The sequence below is a fragment of the Scyliorhinus torazame genome, chromosome 5, assembly GCF_047496885.1.
Source record: "Scyliorhinus torazame isolate Kashiwa2021f chromosome 5, sScyTor2.1, whole genome shotgun sequence".
Lineage (NCBI taxonomy): Eukaryota > Metazoa > Chordata > Chondrichthyes > Carcharhiniformes > Scyliorhinidae > Scyliorhinus > Scyliorhinus torazame.
Genome location: NC_092711.1, coordinates 97,973,191 through 97,996,200, shown reverse-complemented (window position 1 = coordinate 97,996,200; position 23,010 = coordinate 97,973,191). Strand labels below are relative to the sequence as shown.

At 46.2% G+C, this 23,010-nt stretch overlaps 3 protein-coding genes across 5 annotated transcripts in view; 1 reads left to right on the top strand and 2 right to left on the bottom strand.

Annotated features, from left to right (window-relative positions):
* LOC140421519 (uncharacterized) overlaps positions 1 to 23,010 on the bottom strand; it is a 331,613-nt gene that overhangs the window by 212,506 nt on the left and 96,097 nt on the right. The gene's annotated exons all lie outside the window — the stretch shown is intronic.
* Positions 3,752 to 22,900, bottom strand: LOC140421512 (uncharacterized). Of its 2 annotated transcripts, XM_072506287.1 has the most exons (3): positions 22,769 to 22,900; positions 13,083 to 14,560; positions 3,752 to 4,474 (listed from the first exon to the last, which is right to left on the bottom strand). In XM_072506287.1, exons 2-3 carry the CDS (start codon positions 14,450 to 14,452, stop codon positions 4,279 to 4,281), a joined length of 1,566 nt encoding a protein of 521 aa, XP_072362388.1. In that variant the 5' UTR covers positions 14,453 to 14,560; positions 22,769 to 22,900; the 3' UTR covers positions 3,752 to 4,278. The 2 variants fall into 2 exon arrangements, with proteins under 2 accessions (XP_072362388.1, XP_072362387.1); XM_072506286.1 differs by lacking the exons at positions 3,752 to 4,474; positions 22,769 to 22,900 and adding an exon at positions 16,142 to 16,230 and having other exon boundaries at positions 10,636 to 14,560.
* Positions 22,913 to 23,010, top strand: part of LOC140417812 (uncharacterized) — a 48,833-nt gene continuing 48,735 nt past the window's right edge. Inside the window, exon 1 of the mRNA XM_072501266.1 lies at positions 22,913 to 23,006. The gene's annotated coding sequence lies outside the window, so the exon portion shown is untranslated. The remainder of the gene's footprint in view (positions 23,007 to 23,010) is intronic.

Here is a 23,010-nt window from a genome sequence, read left to right as displayed (position 1 = left end):
TCCAGTTTGGCAGGAAGAATAGAAAAAACAATATTCTTGTGATCTTATGAGAAAAAATCCCATCTTCACACTGAGGATACCCTCCATTGTCACGTGTGACACTATCACTGTGCTAAATGGGGTAGATTCAGAACACATCTCGATAAAAACAGGGTATCCAAGAAATGAAATGAAATTAAAATCGCTTATTGTCACAAGTAGGCTTCAAATGAAGTTACTGTGAAAAGCCCCTAGTCGCCGTAACTTCATTTGAAGCCTACTTGTGACAATAAGCGATTTTCATTTCATTTCATTTTCAGAGGTGCTGTGGCCATCAGCAGCCTAATACTCAATTACAATCAAACCTCATAGAACATAGAACATTACAGCGCAGTACAGGCCCTTCGGCCCTCGATGTTGCGCCGACCTGTGAAACCACTCTAAAGCCCATCTACACTACTCCCTTATCGTCCATATGTCTATCCAATGACCATTTGAATGCCCTTAGTGTTGGCGAGTCCACTACTGGTGCAGGCAGGGCATTCCACACCGTTACTGCTCTCTGAGTAAAGAACCTACCTCTGACATCTGTCCTATATCTATCTCCCCACAATTTAAAGCTATGTCCCCTTGTGCTAGACATCACCATCTGAGGAAAAAACCTCTCACTGTCCACCCTATCTAATCCTCTGATCATCTTGTATGCCTCAATTAAGTCACCTCTTAACCTTCTTCTCTCTAACGAAAACAGCTTTAAGTCCCTCAGCCTTCCCTTATAAGATCTTCCCTCCATACCAGGCAACATTTTGGTAAATCTCCTCTGCACCCTTTCCAATGCTTCCACATCCTTCCTATAATGCGGCGACCAGAATTGTACGCAATACTCCAAATGCGGCCGCACCAGAGTTCTGTACAGCTGCAACATGACCTCATGGCTCCGAAACTCAATCCCTCTACCAATAAAACCTAACACACCGTACGCCTTCTTAACAACCCTCTCAACCTGGGTGGAAACTTTCAGGGATCTATGTACATGGACACCGAGATCTCTCTGCTCATCCACACTACCAAGAATCTTACCATTAGCCCAGTACTCAGTCTTCCTGTTATTCCTTCCAAAATGAATCACCTCACACTTTTCTGCATTAAACTCCATTTGCCACCTCTCAGCCCAGTGCTGCAGCTTATCTATGTCTCTGTAATTTCTAACATCCTTCCGCACTGTCCACAACTCCACTGACTTTAGTGTCATCTGCAAATTTACTCACCCATCCTTCTACGCCCTCCTCCAGGTCATTTATAAAAATGACAAACAGCAGTGGCCCCAAAACAGATCCTTGTGGTACACCACTAGTAACTGGACTCCAGTCTGAACATTTCCCATCAACCACCACCCTTTGTCTTCTTCCAGCTAGCCAATTTCTGATCCAAACTGCTAAATCACACTGAATCCCATGCCTCCGTATTTTCTGCAGTAGCCTACCGTGGGGAACCTTATCAAACGCTTTACTGAAATCCATATACACCACATCAACTGCTTTACCCTCATCCACCTGTTTGGTCACCTTCTCAAAGAACTCAATAAAGTTTGTGAGGCACGACCTACCCCCCACAAAACCGTGTTGACTATCTCTAATCAAATTATTCCTTTCCAGATGATTATACATCCTATCTCTTATAAACCTTTCCAAGACTTTGCCCACAACAGAAGTAAGGCTCACTGGTCTCTTTTTACCGGGGTTGTCTCTAAACCCCTTCTTGAACAAGGGGACAACATTTGCTATAGGCCGGCATAATCCCTCACTCTACTGCTGGAAACACACAAAGCAAGTGTGGAGTACGAGGAAAGTAGAAAGAAACTTAAGCAAGGAGTCTGGAGGGCTAAAAGGGGTCACAAAAAGTCATTGGCCAGCAGGATTAAGGAAAATCCCAAGTCTTCTTAATTTTAATAATCTTTATTGTCACAAGTAGGTTTATATTAACACTGCAATGAAGTTACTGTGAAAAGTCCCTAGCCGCCACATTCCGGTGCCTGAGGGAGAATTCAGAATGTCCAAATTACCTAACAGCATGCCTTTAGGGACTTGTGGGAGGAAACCGGAGCATCCGGAGAAAACCCACGTAGACACAGGGAGAACTTGCAGACTCTGCACAGTGTCCCAAGCCCGGAATCGAACCTGGGACCCTGGCGCTGTGAAGCCATAGTGCTAACCACTATGCTACTGTGCTGCTCATATATTAACATATATAAAGAGCAAGGGGTTAGCCAGGGAGAAGGTTGACCCACTCCAGGACAGGGGAGGGAATCTATGCGTGGAGCCAGAGGAAATGTACAAGTTATTAAATGAGTACTTTGCATCAGTGCTCACCAAAGAGAAGAACTTGGTGGATGATAAGTCTGGGGAAGGGTATGTAAATAGTTTGCGTCATGCTAAGATTAAAAAGGAGGTACTGGGGGTCTTGAAAAATATGATGGTAAACACGTCCCCAGGGCCTGATGGGATATATCCCAGAATACTGTGAGAGGCAAGAGAGGAAATTGCTGGGGCCTTGAGATAAATCTTTACTGGCTACAGGGGAGGTCCTAGAGGATTGGAGAATAGCCAATGTTGTTCCTTTGTTTAAGAAGGGTAGCAAAGATAATCCATGTAATTACAGGCCGGTGAGCCTTACGTCAATGGTCGGGAAATTATTGGAGGGAATTCTTTGAGGCACAATTTACTCCCACTTGGAAATAAGTGGACATATTAGTGAGAGGCAACATGGTTTTGTGAAGCGGAGGTCGTGTCTCACGAACTTGATCGAGTTTCTGAGGAAGTGACAAAGATGATTGATGAGGGTAGGGCAGTGGATGTTGTCTACATGGACCTCAGTAAGGGCTTTGACAAGGTAGGTCCCTCATGGCAGACTGTTACAGAAGATGAAGTCGCACAGGATCAGAATTGAGCTGACAAGATGGATACAGAAATGGCCGGTACAGGAATTGAACCCGGGCTGCTGGCCTTGTTCTACATTACAAACCAGCTGTCTAGCCCACTGAGCTAAACCGGCCCTAATCTTTTATTGTCACAAGTATGATGTTATTGTGAAAAGCCCCTCGTCGCCAGAGTCCGGCGCCTTTTCAGGTAAGTCGGAACGGGAATTGAACCCACGCTGCTGGCCTTGTTCTGCATTACAAACCAGCTGTCTAGTCCACTGAGCTAGACCAAGCCATAAACCCTGGTGTCCTGGCAAATATTTATCACTCAATCAACATTGCCAAAATCCGATCATCTGCTCATTGCCACATTGCTGTGTGTGGCATCTTGCTTTGTTGAAATTGGCTGCTGTATTTCCGACAACAGTGACCACACTTCAGAAGCTCTTTGGGACATGTTGTGGTTATGAAAGGCACTACAGAAGTGAAAGTTTTAAATTGAAGATTAATGTTTTCTGATCCTAAATTTATTTCAGCGATCCCCAACTTCCCATTTAATAAATTTGCTTTGGTTCGGACAAGAATTGTTTTTTTTTATTTAGAGTACCCAATTCATTTTTTCCAATTAAGGGCAATTTAGTGTGGCCAATCCACCTACCCTGCACATCTTTGGGTTGTGGGGGTGAAACCCAAGCAAACACGGGGAGAATGTGCAAACTCCACATGGGCAGTGACCCAGAGCCGGGATCGAACCTGGGATCTCGGCACCGTGAGGCAGTGCTAACCACTGTGCTACCGTGCTGCCTTCGGATAAGAATTTTAACCAATTAAAGAAAAGGCAGAATTCTCTGGATAGTCAATTTAAAAAGTTTATTAAAAGAAAAAGTTTACTGAACAACTTGAAGACAGTGGCATTTGCAACTTCAAGTCGGTGGAGCGTAACACTCTCTGGCTTCATCTTTGACAGTAATTTCCTTGGAACTCGGCCTCAAGTCTTAAGTACTTGGCCAGCAAGGAAGACTTTCGGAACATCGACCTTTCTCCCCAAAGTGACCATTACCTCATGTCAGAGTTGGGCCTGTTGTAACATGACCATTGGTCAATTGGGCAATAGTTTAATTTACTTGAATCTCCAATTCCTGACACCACCTTAGACAGGAATACAATTGAACTGTTTCATACAGTTCCTTTATCTGATTTTGTACAATTCCTTTTTCATACAGTTGCAAATGTTGAGACTAATCAGGGCTGGAAGGAGACACCAATAGGCTATTAAGTTGAATGATAAGCCATGATCATAATGAATGGCATAGCAGGTGCGAAGGGCCAAATGGTCTCATCCTGCTCCTATTTTCTATATTTCTATGTAATCCCTTCCCACACTAAGAGCAGGTGAATGGCTTCTCCCCAGTGTGAACTCGCTGGTGTGTCTGCAGGTTGAATAAATCAATGAATACCTTCCCACACTGAGAGCAGGTGAATGGTCTCTTCCCGGTGTGAATTCGCTCGTGTTTCCACAGGGTGGACAACTGAGTGAATCCCTTCTCACACTCGGAGCAGATGAATGGCCTCTCCCCAGTGACATTGCGTCGATGAATCTCCAGCTCAGATGGGAATCTGTATTCCTTCCCACAGTCCCCACATTTCCACGATTTCTCCATGTTTTGATTCTCATTACGTCTCTCCAGATTGGACAATTAGTGGAAGCCTTTCTAAACACAGAACATGTGCACTGTCTCTCCTCACTGTGAATGGTGTGATGTTGCTTCAGGCTGTGTATCTGGTTGAAGCTCTTTCCACAACCAGTTCACTGGAACATTCTCACTCGGGTGTGTGTTGTGTGGGTCTCGGTGCTTTTCCAGTCACGCTCACGTTTAAAAATCTTTTGAAGCCGACAGATTGGACAAACATTTCTCCTTCTCGCCAATGATATTCAGAGCCCAATTCAGGTCAGAAGGAATCGTGTGAGTTTGTCACATCGAGACGTGATGTTTGAGATTTCTGTCTATAATTCCTCCTCTTCCAATATCCTTTAAAAACAATTTACAAAAGTCATCAGTGAGCACAGGATAGAAATTCAGAACAGACAATTCTTGTTCCTGTGGAACATTATTTCCTCTCTCGTTCTCCAAAAGCTGTAAATCTCCATCCCACACAATCTCCCTCGATTCTCATTCTGCTGTATCTAATATTCACCCTCCCAATTCTCCTGGAGGTGCTGATTCATGTTGATTGACAGATCCAAGCTCAGCTCACTGCTTCCTGACCAGGACACAGAGATTAGAATGGGAGCAAGGGTAGGCCATTCGGCCCACCGAGTCTGCTCCATTATTCAATGCGATCCTTGGCCACTCTACGTCAGCACCATTTTCCCACATGATCCCCATATCTCTTAATATCTTCAATATCTAGAAACATATCAATATTTGTCTTGAACATACCTGATGACTGAGGCTCCACATTTCTCTGGGGTAGAGAATTCCAAAGCTTCACCACATCCTCGAGTGAAGAAATCCCTCCTCATCTCAGCTTTCACTCTATTTTCCTACCTGTTCCCCATAACCCTTAACTCCATTATCAATAAAATATCTGTCAAACTTGTGCTTCAATATATTCAATGACCCCCAGGTACAACTGGTCCCTGTGGAAGAGAAATCCAAAGACTCACAACCCTTTGAGAAAGAGATGACTGGAAATCCATAACGTAGCTACAGTCTTTTATTACAAGACGAGAAATAATAATACATTTACTTTATTACAGAACGGTAAATAATATATCTAATCTGTACCACGTAACAACACTAGACATTTCTCTGTCCATTATTAATTTAATTGCCCTGAAATGTCAGCCATCTCCTGGGGAACCCACCCCTTTAATTGTGAACATTAGGAAAGAGACAAGCCGTGTTTGAAATAAATTTAGAGCAACCAATTGTTTTTTTTGTAATTAAGGTGCAATTTAGCGTGGCCAATCCACCTACCTTGCACATCTTTGGGTGGCGGAGGTGACACCCACGCAGACACGGAAGAATGTGCAAACTCCACACGGACTGTGACCTGGGGCCGGGATCGAACCCGGGTCCTTAGCGCCACGAGGCAGCAGTGCTAAGCACTGTGCCATCCTTTTAGTCAGTCAAATAAATGCATCAACCTGTTAAGGAGATCGGTGGGAGTAGTTGGAAACACTTTGTGGAGCCGCAAATCATGTAATTTTTTTTCCCTCAATAAAGGGGCAATTTGGCGTGGTTCCAGGTTGGGCTCAAATCATCAATGAGAACTCTGATCTCTGGCAAGGAAGGAAACCCTGGCAGGTGGGTGGGGAGGATTCACAAACACCCGCTGGAGACACCAAACCCCCAATAAAACCCATTGATTTTATTGTCAGTCTGCAGACAGGAGCTGGAGAACTGAACCCAGGCAGAGGAGAGGGAGGGAGAAAACTGGGAGTGGAGGAAAGAAATGGTGCAGATGGTGAGATGGGTTTGGATTTCAGCCCAGGGAGGAGAGAGAGTGTGTGGGACCGGGATTTACAGCTTTGGGGGAACAAGAGAGGAAAAAATGTTCCAGAGAAACGAGAATTGTCTCTTCAAAATTTCTATCCTATGCTGGACTGACAGTGATGAGTTTTGTAAATTCCTTTTATAGATTGAGCGAGGAAACTAAAACGAAACAATCTCTGAAAGAGATTCCATCAGGACCTGAATATTATCAGCTTTTCAATGTGGAATGAGAAACAATTGTTCTATCTGAAAAAAATATTTAAAACATCAATGTGGCAGGAAAAGCATCAAGACGCACATACACGTGAGTGAGAGTGTTCCAGTGAACGTACTGTGAAAAGAGCTTTAACCAGTTACACAGCCTGACAAAACATCACACCATTCACAGTGAGGAGAAACCACACACGTGTTCTGTGTGTGGATGGGACAACTGATCATCCAACCTGGACAGACACAAGGACAACTGTACCATGGAGAAACCGTGGAAATGTCGGGACTGTGTGACGGGATTCAAATGCCCATCCACGCTAGAAACTCACCGACGCAGTCACACTGGGGAGAGACCATTCACCTGCTCTGTGTGTTGCAAGGGATTCACCGAGTTATCCAGTCTCCAGTCACAACAGCTCATTCACACTCAGGAGAAGCCATTCAGCTGCACTTTCTGTGGAAAGAGCTTCAGGCAGTCAGGCACCTTCATTATACACCGAAGGGTTCACACAGGGGAGAGGCCGTTCGCCTGCTCTGTGTGTAAGAAGGGAATCAGTCGGCCATCCCACCTGCTGATACACCAGCGGGTTCACACTGGGGAGAGACCATTCACCTGTTCCGCATGTGGAAAAGGATTTACTGATTCATCCTGCCTCCTGTCACACCAACGAACTCACACTGAGGAGACCATTCAGCTGCACATACTGTGGAAAGAGGTTCAGGAGTTCATCACACCTCATTTCACACCAACGTGTTCATACCGGAGAGAGACCATTCACCTGTCCTGAGTGTGGGAAGGGATTCACAAAGTCATCTAACCTGCTGACACACCAGCGAGTTCACACTGGAGAGAGACCATTCACCTGCTCCGAGTGTGGGAAGAGTTTCATTAATTCGTCCAACCTTTTGGCGCACCAACAAATTCACAAGTGATTGTAGAGATTGGATTCTTCTCTTAATCACACCCAGCACTGAAACATGCTCATTGTGACAGTTCATATTTGTTTCTGCTGTTTTAATACTCTCAGTAACTGGGCTGGTTGTGTTCCTGGGGCTGCAGTTCCGCTGTCTGTGACCTTCCCTATAATTCAGGAACTTTCATCAGAAATGGGTTTCGACAAACTTTTACTTCACTTGTAAAATTGATCTTTGATACATTTATAATCCAAGATTTGGAAGATTATACTGATGAACATCTCCAATTAGAAAGTGCTGATTGATCATTGCTGACAATTCTTACTGGTCTGTACATTACACACAGCGACACCTCCATTATCCAGCAGGAAGAAGGAGAATGGGAATTGGTGGAGAATCGAGAGTCTCCAAATGTTACCCCTGCCGCCTGGTACAGAAACCCCCGAGGACAGGAATGGAGACACGTTCAATTCAAGTACTGGACTGTAAGAAATCACCGTCTAATAATCTTATGAAATCTTCAGAACGTTATTGAATATTATTGAAATAGCTCTCTCTCTCTCACTCTCCAGAAGAGCTTGTCATATGAGGAGCGGCTGAGGACTCTGGGTGTGTACTCATTGGAGTTTAGAAGGATGAAGCGGGATCCTATTGAAACTTACAGGATACTGAGAGGCCGCGGTAGAGTGGAGGGGGAGAGGATGTTTCCACTGGTAGGAAAAACTAGAACGTGAGGGCACAGCCTCAGACTGAAGGGATGATCCTTCGAGATTAGGAGGAGTTTCTTCAGCCAGAGGGTGGTGAATCTGTGGAACTCTTTGCTGCAAAAGGCTGTGGAGGCCAAATCACTGAGTCTCTTGAAGACAGAGATTGCTAGGTTCTTGGTTAATAAGGGGATCAGGGGTTATGGGGAGAAGGCGGGAGAATGGGGCAGACTCGACAGGCCAAATGGCCTAATTCTGCTCCTACGTCTTATGGTCTTATGAAGACAGATTCCAGAGTAGCTTGCTGGCCGACAAATACAGGATAGGTCTGTATTCTAAGTACATGTCTCTCACACAGGCCCTGAAAAAGTCATTTCTAACCTGAATACATTGGATCTCATGACCCATAGTAAACCAACTATCTGTGGTTTGACTCTGTAAAGGTTAAAACTGGCTTTCGCAAGGAAAAATACCACTTTGCCAGGAAGATGAGCTTCAGCCCAACACCAACACATTGGCTTCTGCCAGTTAAAAATTCAGAGGAGACGGCCGCCACCAGCTACAGAGACCAGCTCTCACTCTGCAGCATCTGTCCGTCTGTCCTCTGGGACTGGTAAACCATTCTCACTCCCTGAGCTTCAACTCTCTTTCTGAAAGGGCTCCAGCCATGAGTCTGTAGCATGTTGAGCATTTATAACATTATGACGATGCCCTGGAATGAGTTGCTTCACCATTCCCGCAAAGGCGGCCATCAGCAATTAATATTAGTCGACTCTTACTCCCCCACCACCATCATCTACGATCCTCACCCTGACCCCATGGTGAGCTCCAGGTTTTACCAGGCTTTGCAGCAGACTGTGAACCAGTCACCTCTGATGATCCTGAGCTCCAGGTTTCCCCAGGCTTTGCAGCAGACTGTGAACCAGTCACCTCTGATGATCCTGAGGTCCAGGTCTTCCCAGGCTTTGCAGCAGAGTGTGAACCAGTCACCGCTGATGATCCTGAGGTCCAGGTTTTACCAGGCTTTGCAACAGAGTGTGAACCAGTCACCGCTGATGATCCTGAGGTCCAGGTTTTCCCAGGCTTTGCAGCAGAGCGTGAACCAGTCACCGCTGATGATCCTGAGCTCAAGGTTTTCCCAGGCTTTGCAGCAGAGTGTGAACCAGTCACCGCTGATGATTCTGAGCTCCAGGTTTTACCAGGCTTTGCAGCAGAGTGTGAACCAGTCACCACTGATGATCCTGAGGTCCAGGTTTTCCCAGGCTTTGCAGCAGAGTGTGAACCAGTCACCACTGATGATCCTGAGGTCCAGGTTTCCCCAGGCTTTGCAGCAGACTGTGAACCAGTCACCGCTGATGATCCTGAGCTCCAGGTTTTCCCAGGCTTTGCAGCAGAGTGTGAACCAGTCACCTCTGATGTTCCTGAGCTCCAGGTTTTACCAGGCTTTGCAGCAGAGTGTGAACCAGTCACCTCTGATGATCCTGAGGTACCGGCAGTTCTCGAGTATGTGCCGGGTGTATTCACAATCCATAAACATGGTTATGGAGACGTGTCCAAACTCAAAGATATAAGCGGACCGACACAGTGTCCCATGAAACAGGACCCTCTCCCTGCTGAGAGTACGACAGACACTCAAAGCACCGTTCGGCCATTGTTAAAGAAGTGTGTTGTACATAAACAGCAAAAATTCAAAAATAAATTGATTTGAGGAAGAAGTTTGGAAACAATTGTTATTTAATCTAAAATACTGACAGCTTTTGTGTTGAGAAAAATTAAACAGTAAAATTACAACTGAGAAAAGGATTATGTTTGATTCCCAAAGGATAAGCTTCAGCCTTGAAGGATGTCCGGCAGAAATCCTGTTTGAATTTGGAATCATTTTGAAATGATAAAACATCAGGAGCTTTTACAATGGGTTAAAGTGAAAAATAAACAAACAAAATATATTAATGCCTGGAATCAATGGGAATGTTGGATTTCTGATCTCAAGGTTTTCTGAGCATATTGTTGTGGACAGGAATGTTTATCCAGAGCTCATCAATGAGAGAGGGTGGGAATTAATGAGATGTCTCAGATTGAGAAGAAGTGAGGGAGGATAGGGGAAGAGACAGGAAATCACAGCAGCAAATGAACGTAATTCAATGTAACATCTCAATCCGGTATTAATGTACGTTCTAGTGAAAGGAAAGTGTAAATGAGATGAATAAATTGACAGCATTCTTTTGAAGAAGTTTGTATCTTTGTCATTGATCATTTTTAAAAGGAAACTACATTTGTTATATTACAATCCCAGACCAGACCCCAGCAGTCGCTAGTGTACTGGACCAAAGCCCCAATATTTTAGTTTATTTTGTAAGGTTGTGCAAAAAGAATACTTTGCACCAGGAGTGATTGCACAAAGAAATAGAAATTTGGTGTTTTAAAACAAAACTTTATTATTAACACAACATTAAACACTTTAACATCACACCCAAAAATAGCTTCCAATGACCCCGTAAACAACATTACTCAACACAATAAATACCCTTAATTACCATCTATATTCCCAAGTAAATAACAAGAAAGGAAAACCCTACAGCTCTCAATCCATCCCACATGCCAATGGCACAGAGTAATATTAGTTTTCCAGAACAGATTTGACTCCTGTTAGAAACCCTGCAGACTCTCTTATATAATCCCCACAGTACAGAAAGAGGCCATTCAGCCCAATGAGTCTGCACCAACCCTCTGAAAGAGCACCCTACCTAGCCACACTTGCCTGCCCTATTCCTGTAACCCCACCTGGCCTGAACATCTCTGGACACCATGGGGCAATTTTTGCGTGGCCAATCCACTGAACCTGCATATCTTTGGACTGTGGGAGGAAACTGTAGCACCCGGTGGAAGCCCACACAGACACGGGTAGAAAGTGAAAACTCCACGCAGACAGTCACCCAAGGTCAGAATTGAACCCGGGTCCCTGGCGCTGTGAGACAGCTGTGCTAACCACCGTGTCAGCCTGGCTGGATGTCTTCTGGCAGGAATTCTTCAAAAAGCTGTTTCAAATGGTTTGTTTTCCCTTGTCCTCATACAATTCTGCGTGCATTAAATACTATTATTCTCCTTTAACTATCTTACAGTGAGAGCAAAATACCTTTCTTGTGGTCCAAATGGTAGCCAGATCAGACCTCAACTCAAAATGCTTTCGCAAAATGTCTTGAATACCGTAGCTCCACCCAGCAATGACATCATATCCCAAGCTAAAAACAAATTAACTCCCCAAGCTGAAAACACATTAAGTCCCCAGGGATTCCCCCTCATAAAACAGCATTGCATTACCCCAGGCTGAAAACACATTAACTCCCCAGGGCTTCTCCCGAGTCAAACAACATTGCATTACCCCAAACTGAAAACACATTCCACTGGTTAATTTCACCTCCGGCTCCTAAAACTTTCTGGTCTTGCAAAACAAGATTCTTTTTAAAAACATGACTACAGCAGTCAGACACACTGTAACCCTAGCTGTTAACCCTTAAATTGCCAAATACTTATAATCTAATATATCTAAAATCCTGCATTTGTTCCAGTGAGCCTGGCCACTGCCCAAGAGACTGGGACCATTCAGAGGGAGATAGAATATAGGAATTAGGAGCAGAGGCAGGCAATTCAGCACTTCGAGCCTGCTCCACCATTCAGTCAGATCATGGCTGATCTCTTCCTGGTGTCAAATCCACCTGTCAACATGTTCCTCATATCCCTCTAACCCGTTAAGATAAACAAAGATCTCGAGACAGACACCACCTTGAACTTTTGACAAGATCACCTGAAAGTCTATGAATGGGTTGTAATCATAGGGAACGTGTGCATGATAATGGGATACCAGTGTGAGTGGACAGATTTATTTATTAGGCGTGGATTAACTAACATGCGGATGTGCATAGTGAGTCTGGGCTGAAGAACAGGTCTCAAGACTTGCTCAGCGAATTGGACACTAGAACATCTCTAATGGTTCCTTCTCTTCCCCAGTGATGAGAAACAATATCTCCAAGCATCCCGTCAAGCACCTTCCCTGTAATCGAGGTCACACTGATGAACCTGTCGTTCCCTGGCTCTGATTTGGAAAACGGGAACGACGTGAGCTATATTCCAATCTCGGAACAATCCCTGACTCTATTGAGCTTTTAACGATACGGGCAGTGGGCTCACAGAGTCAGACAAGGGGGAACTAGAGAGAGTTTTAACCTGTGGGCTAGTGGAAGGGAGGAAAGCAGCAGAGGCAGCTGATCAGATTGTCTCATTCTTACTGACAAAGATGCTCCATGAGCTCCTCACACTTGTTGTTGGAGGTGAGGGTGGAGGAGACTGGGGAGAGGGAGAGACCTTTAAGGAAGGACCGTAGTGTGCATTTAACACAAATCCTATTTCACATTTATGTAGAATATTAACTCGGCTGAAGTTTGTTAACACAGAACATACAGTGCAGAAGGAGGCCATTCGGCCCATTGAGTCTGCACCAACCCACTTAAACCCTCACTTCCACCCTATCCCTGTAACCCAATAATCCCTCCTAACCTTTTTTGGTCACTAAGGGCAATTTATCATGGCCAATCTACCTAACCTGCATTTCTTTGGACTGTGGGAGGAAACCGGAGCATCTGGAGGAAACCCACGCAGACATTCCCAGCAGCGAATCGAACCTGGGACCCAGGTGCTGTGAAGCCACAGTGCTAATCACTTGTGCTACCGTGCTGCCATCAGCAGATATTACCGTGCTGCCATCAGCAGATATTACCGTGCTAACATCAGCAAAAACAGAGCACAATGAACATGGTTCATGTCTGGATGTAACTGACAGCAAAATCCAATTACTGTCGTCATTTGTGAATTCGCTGGTGTGCCCGCAAGTTGGATGAATGACTGAATCCCTTCCCACAATTGGAGCAGGTGAACGGTCTCTCTCCCGTGTGAGTACGCTGGTGTACGGTGAGATGAGCTGATTCTCTGAACCTAGTCCCACAGTGAGAGCACCTGAACGGTCTCTCGTCAGTGTGAACACGTTGATGGGACATCAGATTGGTGGAACTTCTAAAGCACCTCCCACAGTCTGAGCATTTAAAAGGTCTTTCCTCAGTGTGCGCATGTTGATGGCGTATCAGTTCACTGGAACTTTTATAGCATTTCTCACAGTCCTGGCATTTAAAAGGTTTCTCCTCACTGTGAGTGCGCTGGTGTGCAGTGAGGGTAGACGATGTCCTGAACCTATTCCCACAGTGAGAGCAACTGAACGGTCTCTCGTCAGTGTGAACACGTTGATGGCGCATCAGTTCCCCAGAACTTTTGTAGCATTTCCCACAGTCTGGACATTTAAATGGTCTCTCAGTGGTGTGAGCTTGCTGGTGTCTCAGCAGGATGGATGACTGATTGAATCCCTTCCCACACTGGGAGCAGTTGAAAGGTCTCTCATTAGTGTGAACTCGCTGGTGTCTCAGCATGCTAGATGAGTGAGAGAATCCCTTCCCACAGTGGGAGCAGGTGAATGGCCTCTCCCCAGTGTGAGTTCGCTGGTGTACAGAGAGGTCACTCGATTGCCTGAACGCTGTCCCACAGTGAGAACACTTGAACGGTCTCTCATCAGTGTGAGTGCGCTGGTGTTTGGTGAGGGCGAAAGATGTCTTGAACCCACTCTCACAGTGAGAGCACCTGAACGGTCTCTCGTCAGTGTGGACACGTTGATGGGACATCAGTTCCCCAGAACTTTTATAGCACTTCCCGCAATCTGGACATTTAAAGGGTCTGTCGTCGGTGTGAACCCGCTGGTGTGCAAGCAGGTTAGATGACCTTGAGAATCCCTTCCCACACTCGGAGCAGGTGAATGGCTTCTTCCCAGAGTAAACTCGCTGGTGTCTCAGCAGGTTGGATGAGTGAGGGATTCTGTTCCCAGACTCAGAGCAGGTGAATGGCCTCTCCGCAGTGTGAACTCGCTGGTGTCTCAGCATGTTGGATGACTGAGTGAATCCTTTCCCACAGTCGGAGCAGGTGAATGGTTTCTTCCCCGTGTGAATGCGGCAATGCTTTTCAAGATGAGATGGAGATCGGAATCCCTTCCTACACACTGCACATTTCCACAGTTTCTTCCCAGTGTGACTGCGCTTGTGTATCAACAGGTCAGATGATTGTCTGAATCCTCGTCCACACACGGAACACGTGTACAGTTCTTCTCCACTGGGAATGATTCCTTTACCTTCCATGTTCAAAATCCGATAATATTCCGGTCCCTATAAAATGGGCAACTCTGTCTGATCCTGATGTGATGTTTGGGTTCAGTTTCCCAACTGCAAATCTCCTCTTCTAATATCCTGTGGAATTGATATAAAACAGAAAGAGTGAGTGAGAACCCACAAAAACACAAAGGCAGGTTGTAAAATTGAGCTGAATGAATCTGGTCATTTGTGGGGCCGACAGTGGGAAAAAGTGACCATGAAAACTGGATTATCATAAAAAACCCAACTGGTTCACTAATGTCTTTCAGGGAAGAAAATCTGCTACACAGTCTTGGCCCACACAGGATTCTGGCCAATATGTGGGAGAAGAGGACAAGAGAGAGAAGGGGCAGTGTGTAAGAACCAATGGGCAAAAGAGAGGGATTTTATTTATCTCTTGAGAGAATTTTGACAAACCCTCAATCTAACCACCCAGAGGATCACGGTATCAGGTGTATGTGGAAACCATCGCCTCTAGTTTTTCTCCAACTCACACACCATCCTGATTCTGTGATATCCAGTACTGGATGAGCAGACATTTCCTCCAAATAAATATTGTGAAGTCCAAAGCCATTGTCATCAGACCCATCTACAAAGTCCATACCCTCACCAATGACTCCATTTCGCTCCCTGGTAACTGAGTCTGAACCAGACTGTTCAGTCATGGCAAAATATTTCAACCCAAACTGAGCTACCAGCCATATATCTACATTATCACTATTTTCATCTCAGTCACATCGCTCAACTCTATCTGAGTCTCAGCTCATTTGCTGCTGAGATTGTCATCCATTCTTCTGATACCTCGGGACTGAACTCTCCTAATGACTACCCCATAATCAGGGTAGTGGGTGCCTGGAACTCGCTACCGGAGGAGGTGGTGGAAGCAGGGACGATAGTGACATTTAAGGGGCATCTTGACAAATACATGAATAGGATGGGAATAGAGGGATACGGACCCAGGAAGTGTAGAAGATTGTAGTTTAGTCGGGCAGCATGGTTGGCACGGGCTTGGAGGGCCGAAGGGCCTGTTCCTGTGCTGTACATTTCTTTGTTCTTTGACTCATAGTCGTCTCCCACTACCGCGGTCAGTCAAGCAGAGAAATTCACAATATTTCCTCTGGCTGTCTGGTCCAGGATGACTGCTCATACTCCCTGTTGCACATTTCCCGTAGTCATCAGCAGTCTCTCGATTTGAGGATGATGTCTACTCAGGGTCTGTGTTTTTGCCATGGGTCTTCATGTGACTGCACAGACCTGCAGTTTTTTGGACACATGGGGCAGGACATCCGAAGAGGGAGTGGGAGTCACAGAGCAGGATTTGCTTCATGCTAAATTGACCCTTAGTACCCAAAGGTAACGTGGGCCTTGGTAGAGTGGTCTTTCAGATAGTCGGTGCAGACTCGATGGGCCGAATAGCCTCCTTCTGCACTGTCGGGATTCTTTAATGTGATTACAATGATCTCACTTTCGCTATAAGAATACACTCCCCATTCATTGAAAACATTGCCCCGTACAAAGATGGTGACTGCACATGCGTCCTCCTGCAGATTGCCCCTATTAAAGATGGCGGTCTTTAAACCGGGCAGGTGAGGACCAGCTCTGTTCAAATGGGAGACTGGGAAGACTTTTTCCGAAGTTTGTGCTTGCACAACATGTATACAAAAATACTCCACACACCTGGCAGATCAATCGGTGACTGCTTTCCGCAATTTTCCGTTTACCGGTCGCGGACCGAAGAAAAAACCGTCAACATTACCACATCACCACAACCGTAACTGCACCTGCGTCATTCACAGCCCGGCTCCGCCCCCTCATTCAATCCGATTGGTTGGAGGATCAGCCTCTCCCGCTCGGTCCTCCAGACCCGCCCCCTCTTTCTATTGGCCCAAAGCTTTATCAACCACACCCCTGACATTGTGATGTGGAGCATGCGCAGTGAGGCTCATGTCCAGGGACAGACTCTTCTTTGTCTCATCTTCAGGCGGATAAGCGGAGGCAGCGTTAAGAGCAGTGAGTGGGAGGGGAGGCTTCACAAACACCCAGTGGAGGCCTCAACACCCCCATTAACAAACTGGCGGCACCGCCTCAACACCCAACACAACGGCAGCTGCCGCTTTCTCCCGGTGCCGGGCCCCAGTGGACAAATGTGGCTTCCGGAAGGAAATGCAGCAATGGATTTGTTCAGGAGAAATTATCTTTCACTCACTTTACTGATCCTGGAGCAGGAGGAGAGAATGGGGGCAATTTCTATCCTGCACTCACACTGATGTAACGTAGATGGTCGAATTTAAATTCAGCGAATAATCTGAAATTCAAAACTCCATTCCGTATTAATGACCTTGAAACCATTGTGGTGAGTTTGTGGGAAAGGGGAAACTGGGACTGGGATTTGCAGCTTTGGGAAATGAGAGAAACAATTACTCCCCAGGGACGAGAATTATCTGTTCTGAATTTCTGACATGTGTAAACTGATTTTACAGGGTTACAAGGAATGGATTGACAGACTGGAAGCTCAAATCAATCATCACATCAAGATCTGACAATCACTCAATTGATCAGGATCTGAATGTCATCAACTTTTGAATGTGGAAGGATAAATGTTTGTTCTGTCTGTGGGAAAATATTTCAACCATCAGTGTGACTGGAAAAGCACAAAGACACACACACCCGAGTGAGAGTGTTCCAGTGAACTGACTGTGGAAAGAGCTTTAACCAGTTACTCAGCCTGAAAAACATCACACCCTGACAGTGAGGATAAACTGTACACGTGTCCTGTGTGTGGAAGAAGCTTCAACTGATCGTCCAAAATGGAGAGACACGAGGACGCCAGCACCATTGAGAAACTGGAAATGTGGGGTTTGTGGGAAGGGATTCAGTTACCCTTCTGAACTGGAAACTCATCACCGCAGTCACACTGGGGAGAGACCATTCACCTGTTCCGAGTGTGGAAAGGGATTCACTCGACTAACACATCTAACTGCACACCAACTTGTTCACTCTGACATGAGACCTTTCAAATGTTCCGATTGTGAGAAGAGCTTTAAAAACAAATTTAATCTTCTGACACACCAGCGAGTTCACACTGGGGAGAGGCCGTTCACTTGCTCCGAGTGTGGGAAGGAATTTGCTCAGTTATCCAGCCTTCTGATACACCAGAGAATGCACACTGGAGAGAAACCATTCACCTGTCCTGAGTGTGGGGTGACATTCGCTCAGTTATGCAAACTGTTGGATCATTAGCGGGTTCACACTGGGGAGAGACCATTCACCTGCTGTGTGTGTGGCAAGGGATTCGCTCAGTCATCCACCCTGCTGAGATTTCACTTTCTCAACACTGACACTTTAGATCAAATCCCAATTGTTCTCTTCTCTTGTAGCTGGTGTGTGGAGAAGATCATGTTCACTGTAGATCTGTCAGCACAGAAATTGCACTGTGCTTCTGGATACACTCAGTCTGCACGTCGATGAATCTTTTAAACATGACTTTAGTGAAGGTCTTCTCAGCATTGTTAAGGAGTGAGATGGCCCTGCAGATGTTGCAGTCTCCACTGTCACTGCTGTTTTTGAAAATGTGATGATTTTTGCGTCACACATTTTCTATGAAATGGATTCTACCTCCCAAGGGACGGCTGTGGTAAGGAAGGTGTGATATTCTATGGAACTTTCTGTGTGTGAGCAGTTCAGCTGGAATTCCAACTTTGCCGGGTGCCTTTCTGCTTGCTCCGTAACCAAGGGCCTTTTCCAGCTCAAGTGATGAGGGCTCCTTGTCCAACTCAACCAGGACAGGAAGCTGCAAGAGAGTCAAACAGAGACTGGGAGGTGTCCGTCTCACAGGAGTACAGCTCACAGTCATGTTCAACCCAACGGGACATCGGTTTACTTCTGGCAGTGAGAACTTCACCATCTGCTGATTTCAGGTGGGCAACCTTGGTGAAAGCAGAAACAAGTGATGTCTTGATCCCATCAAACACAGTAGATTTCAGAGGCAATTCACATTTTGTGATGTAGACTGATCCAGCGATTATTTCACACATTCTCCCTGTCTTTTACAGAACTAACTTGGCTACTTTCACGAGATGGTGTTCTAGCTCAGGCATTTTCGTGACCCGCGGGTGGGGGAGTCACGGAGCCGTCCGTCGCGGCACTCCCGATTGTGCAAATTTGTGGGCAACAGCTGCAGCAGCCGGCTTTCAACAATGCCAGCTGCGAGCGGCCTTCAAAAAGGCCACGACCATATAAAAAAAGAGACCACACTGCCCATGCGTCACTGCCCATGCGTCCCCGCTCATTGGTACGCAAGCGGAGAAGTTTGCTCACGTGCACCGATAAGCAGGCACACACATGCAGTGCGCCTGCATTTTTTAAAATATGGTCACGGCCTTTTTGAAGGCCGCTCACAGCCAACATTGTTAAAAGCCGGCTGCTGCGGCTTTTGCCCATGCATTTGTGCAATCGGAGTCACAGAAGATTTAAAAAAAAAAATTCTATGTAATCTTCCTGCCTGAAGGGAGGTAGAGAGCAGGTCACGCCCTCCGAATGCCGACCTCACGTGCTTTGGACCCGATTGAGAGTCCTCCATTTTGTCAGCAGCAAACAAGGTAAGAGAAATGGTGGGTCGCGAAGGTCGGCCGGCGTGGGTCCCTAAGGTTGGCCGGTTGGTAAAAATGGGTCCCTGGAAAAAATGTTTGAAAAACACTGTTCTGGCTGTTAGGTTTAAGTTGTACATCAGGTCAGCTTTACTTTTTGCTTCAATGACAGATGTCATCTCTGTTAAGTGGCTCTCAAACCAGTCTGTATTGAAAGTCAGAGAGACCTAAGTATACAGGTCCACAGGTCACTGGAAGGGGCAACATAGGTGGAGAAGGTAGTCAAGAAGGCATACGGCATGCTTGCCTTCATTGGCCGGGGCATTGAGTATAAAAATTGGCAAGTCATGTTGCAGCTGTATAGAACCTTAGTTAGGCCACACTTGGGAGTATAGTGTTCAATTCTGGTCACCACACTACCAGAAGGATGTGGAGACTTTAGAGAGGCCGCAGAAGAGATTTACCAGAATGTTGCCTGGTATGGAGGGCGTTAGCTATGAGGAGCGGTTGAATAAACTTGGTTTGTTCTCACTGGAACGACGGGGGTTGAGGGGCGACCTGATAGAGGTTTACAAAATTATGAGGGGCACAGACAGAGTGGATAGTCAGAGGCTTTTCCCCAGGGTAGAGGGGTCAATTACTAGGGGGCATAGGTTTAAGGTGCGAGGAGCAAGGTTTAGAGTAGATGTACGAGGCAAGTTTTTTTACACAGAGGATAGTGGGTGCCTGGAACTCGCTACCGGAGGAGGTGGTGGAAGCAGGGACGATAGTGACATTTAAGGGGCATCTTGACAAATACATGAATAGGATGGGAATAGAGGGATACGGACCCAGGAAGTGTAGAAGATTGTAGTTTAGTCGGGCAGCATGGTCGGCACAGGCTTGGAGGGCCGAAGGGCCTGTTCCTGTGCTGTACTTTTCTTTGTTCTTTGTTCCACCGTTATCAAATGTTGCTGCTGCTGTGTCAGAAATGATTCAACTCCGTGACTTCCAAACTTCATCAATAACAATGTTGATGTTCAGTGATTATGTACATTTTCACAGTGCCTGTAAAATATTTAACTGTTTTGTTTTGTTTCCTTCACAATTTAATTTCCTAATGGACATAACACTGAAGAAGTTAGTAAGAATTGTCAGGAAAGATTAACCTGCTGATTGGAGATGTTGATCAGTGGAACCGTTCAGACACGGATTTGCATCAAAGATCAATTTAGGATTGAAGTACAAGTTCATAATTGTACTGTAAAGGTGTTCCTGTTGAGAGTTCTTGAATTAAGGAGAAAAATCACAGGCGCTGCTTTTAAAACGGGGCATTTTTAAAATCAGTGACATCTCCAGAATATTAAACTGCAGCCAGTTATAGGGATTGTTAACATCAGCAGAATCAAACCAGATATTGTCAGACTATCAATCCTGGATGTGAGTAGCAGCAGCAAAACAGCAGATTCCAGTCCCTGCACTCACTTGTGAACTCGCTGGTGTCTCAGCAGGTGTTGGGACTGAGTGAATCTCCTCTCACACACAGAACAGATGAACGGCCTTTCCCCAGTGTGAAAGCGTCAATGGGTTTCCAGCCGGGATGAAGAACTGAATCCTTTCCCCCAGTCCTCACATTTCCACGGTTTCTCCATGGCGCCCGTTTCCTCGTATCTCTCCAGTTTGGACAATCAGTTGAAGCTTTGTACACACACACAGCACGAGTACGCTGCTTTCCCTTTGCAAATCGTGCGATGATTTTAACAGGCGGTTTAACTGTTTAAAGCTCTTTGTACAGTCAGTGTACTGGAACACTCACTCCAGTGTGTGTCTTGATGCTTTTCCAGTCACAGATGTTATAAATGGTGTCGCACTGACAGAACACACAAACATGTCTCCTTCGGAATTCAATTTCTGATATTGAGGCCGTGGTGACTCAGTGACTTTGTCAGACCATGCAGTTCGAGCTTCCTGTTTGTAAATCCACCAAATCTATTACCCTGGAAAAGGAGTTTACAAAACTTGAGAAATTTTGAACATATAATTCTATTTTCCATGAAAGATATTTTCTTCATTTGTACCTGTAAAGCAGTAAATCCTAATCCCATGCACTCTCTCACCTCCCTTGCTGGATGCAAATCCCAGTGATTAACAGTCCCATATTTTACTGAATGTATTTGTGTCCTCTGTCCCAGGCTGCATGCTGCCTGGATGTTGTCTGTCATATAAATTGGACCTTTCTCAATGCACAGACCCATGTTCCTTACTGTTTCTGTGTTCCAACAGCTCTGGCAGACACTTACCCGAGGCGGCCTGGTCCCAGCTCTGGCAGAACGCCAGCCTTTCAGTGCAGGCTGTACCTTAATTTTCACCATGAGAGTTGGTCAGCCCGGCAAACCCTGCACACCACCTTCACAATTCTTTTCCTTACAGCTCACCCCCTCCCTCCCCTCTGGCTGGGTTCAGTTCTCAAACCCCTCTGTGCAAAGTGAGAATAAAATCATTTTTCCTCCTGGTCACTGGGACCCTGAAGCCCCGCCCACTCTATGTCCCTTTACCAAGATGGCTGCACTTGAAGCCACCAATCCCCCGGACCTGGAAATCCAGGGGCGGCAGGTTCTTATTGGAGGTTTGGGGCCTCCAGCGGGTGTTTGTGAATCCTACCTGCCCACCTGCAAGGGTTCCCTTCCTTGCCAGAGATCAGAGTCCTCATTGATTTGAGTGCAAAGTGTAAGCTCTTATTTCTTGCCCCCCTTCCTCCATCCTCTGATATGAACCATCCTCCAGTGTCTGAAGCAGGATGGTGCCCGTTAACCTGGGCCTGTTCCCGGGAGGGAGGGAGAAGCCCCGCAGCTGCAAACCAGGGAGCTGACAATGATTGTGAAGAGTATGCGGATCCACAAAGTGTTTTCAAATCCTCCCACCCACCGCCTGACGCTGACTCCGCTTCTCCGGGACAAACAAGTGGCGAAATCCATGTCCAGCAGCCGCACTGCGCGTGCTCCGGATCACAATGCCCGGGGGTGATTGAGGGCGACTCCAGACCAATAGAACAGGGGGCGGGACTGGAGGACCGAGCGCGAGCGGCTGATCCTCCAGCCAATCAGAGTGAATGTGGGGCGGGGCTGATCTGGATCTCCCTCATTGGCTGAGACTCTGCATCTTTTGAGTTCTTCCCATTGGCCACGTGGGCGCGGGTTCCAAAATCTCATTTCCTGCCTGAGATGTGTTGACCAATGGGAAGGATTGGAGGACCGGATGGACTCTGGTCCTCCAGCCAATCACACTGCGGGCTTTGTGTGAATGAAGTTTGAGTTTCACATAGACTTAAACTGACTTGCTGGCAGCATTTTGTGCTTGGGACCCGGGTTCAATTCAATGTGGAGTTTGCACATTCTCCCTGTGTCTGCGTGGGTTCCCTCCGTTGTGTTCCAGTTTTCACCCACCATCCAAAGATGTACAGGTTAGGTGGATTGGCTATGCTAAATTGCCCCTTAGTGTCCAAAAAAAGGTTGGGTGGAGTTACTGGGATAGGGTGGAGGCATGGACTTAAGTAGGGTGCTCTTTCCGAGGGCGGTGCAGGCTTGATGGGCCGAATTGCATCCTTCTGCACTGTAAATTCCATGATTGTGTTGGACTTTCGCTCTCCGTCTGATCCGATGGGTCTGTCTGGGGGTATTTCCCTGGTACAGTCTATGTGTTTGGGTATTTTAGGGAACAGGTAGAACTTCTTTGTTTGTACCTGTTGTTTTTGGTTAATGTTTCTGGAGTCTTTGAGTTCTTCCGGTCCATCTCCAATTCTACTTCCTGTCTCAGGTATATGGGTCTATGTCGCTTGGTGTTGTGATTTGTATTCTCTGTCTGTCTCCAGCAGGTATTGTTGTCTCTCGATAATGACTGTGCTGCTACCCTTGTCTTCTGGTCTTATGAACATATCCGTGTTGGATCCAAGCTCCCGGATTGTCTGCCTTTCTCTCCGGGTAA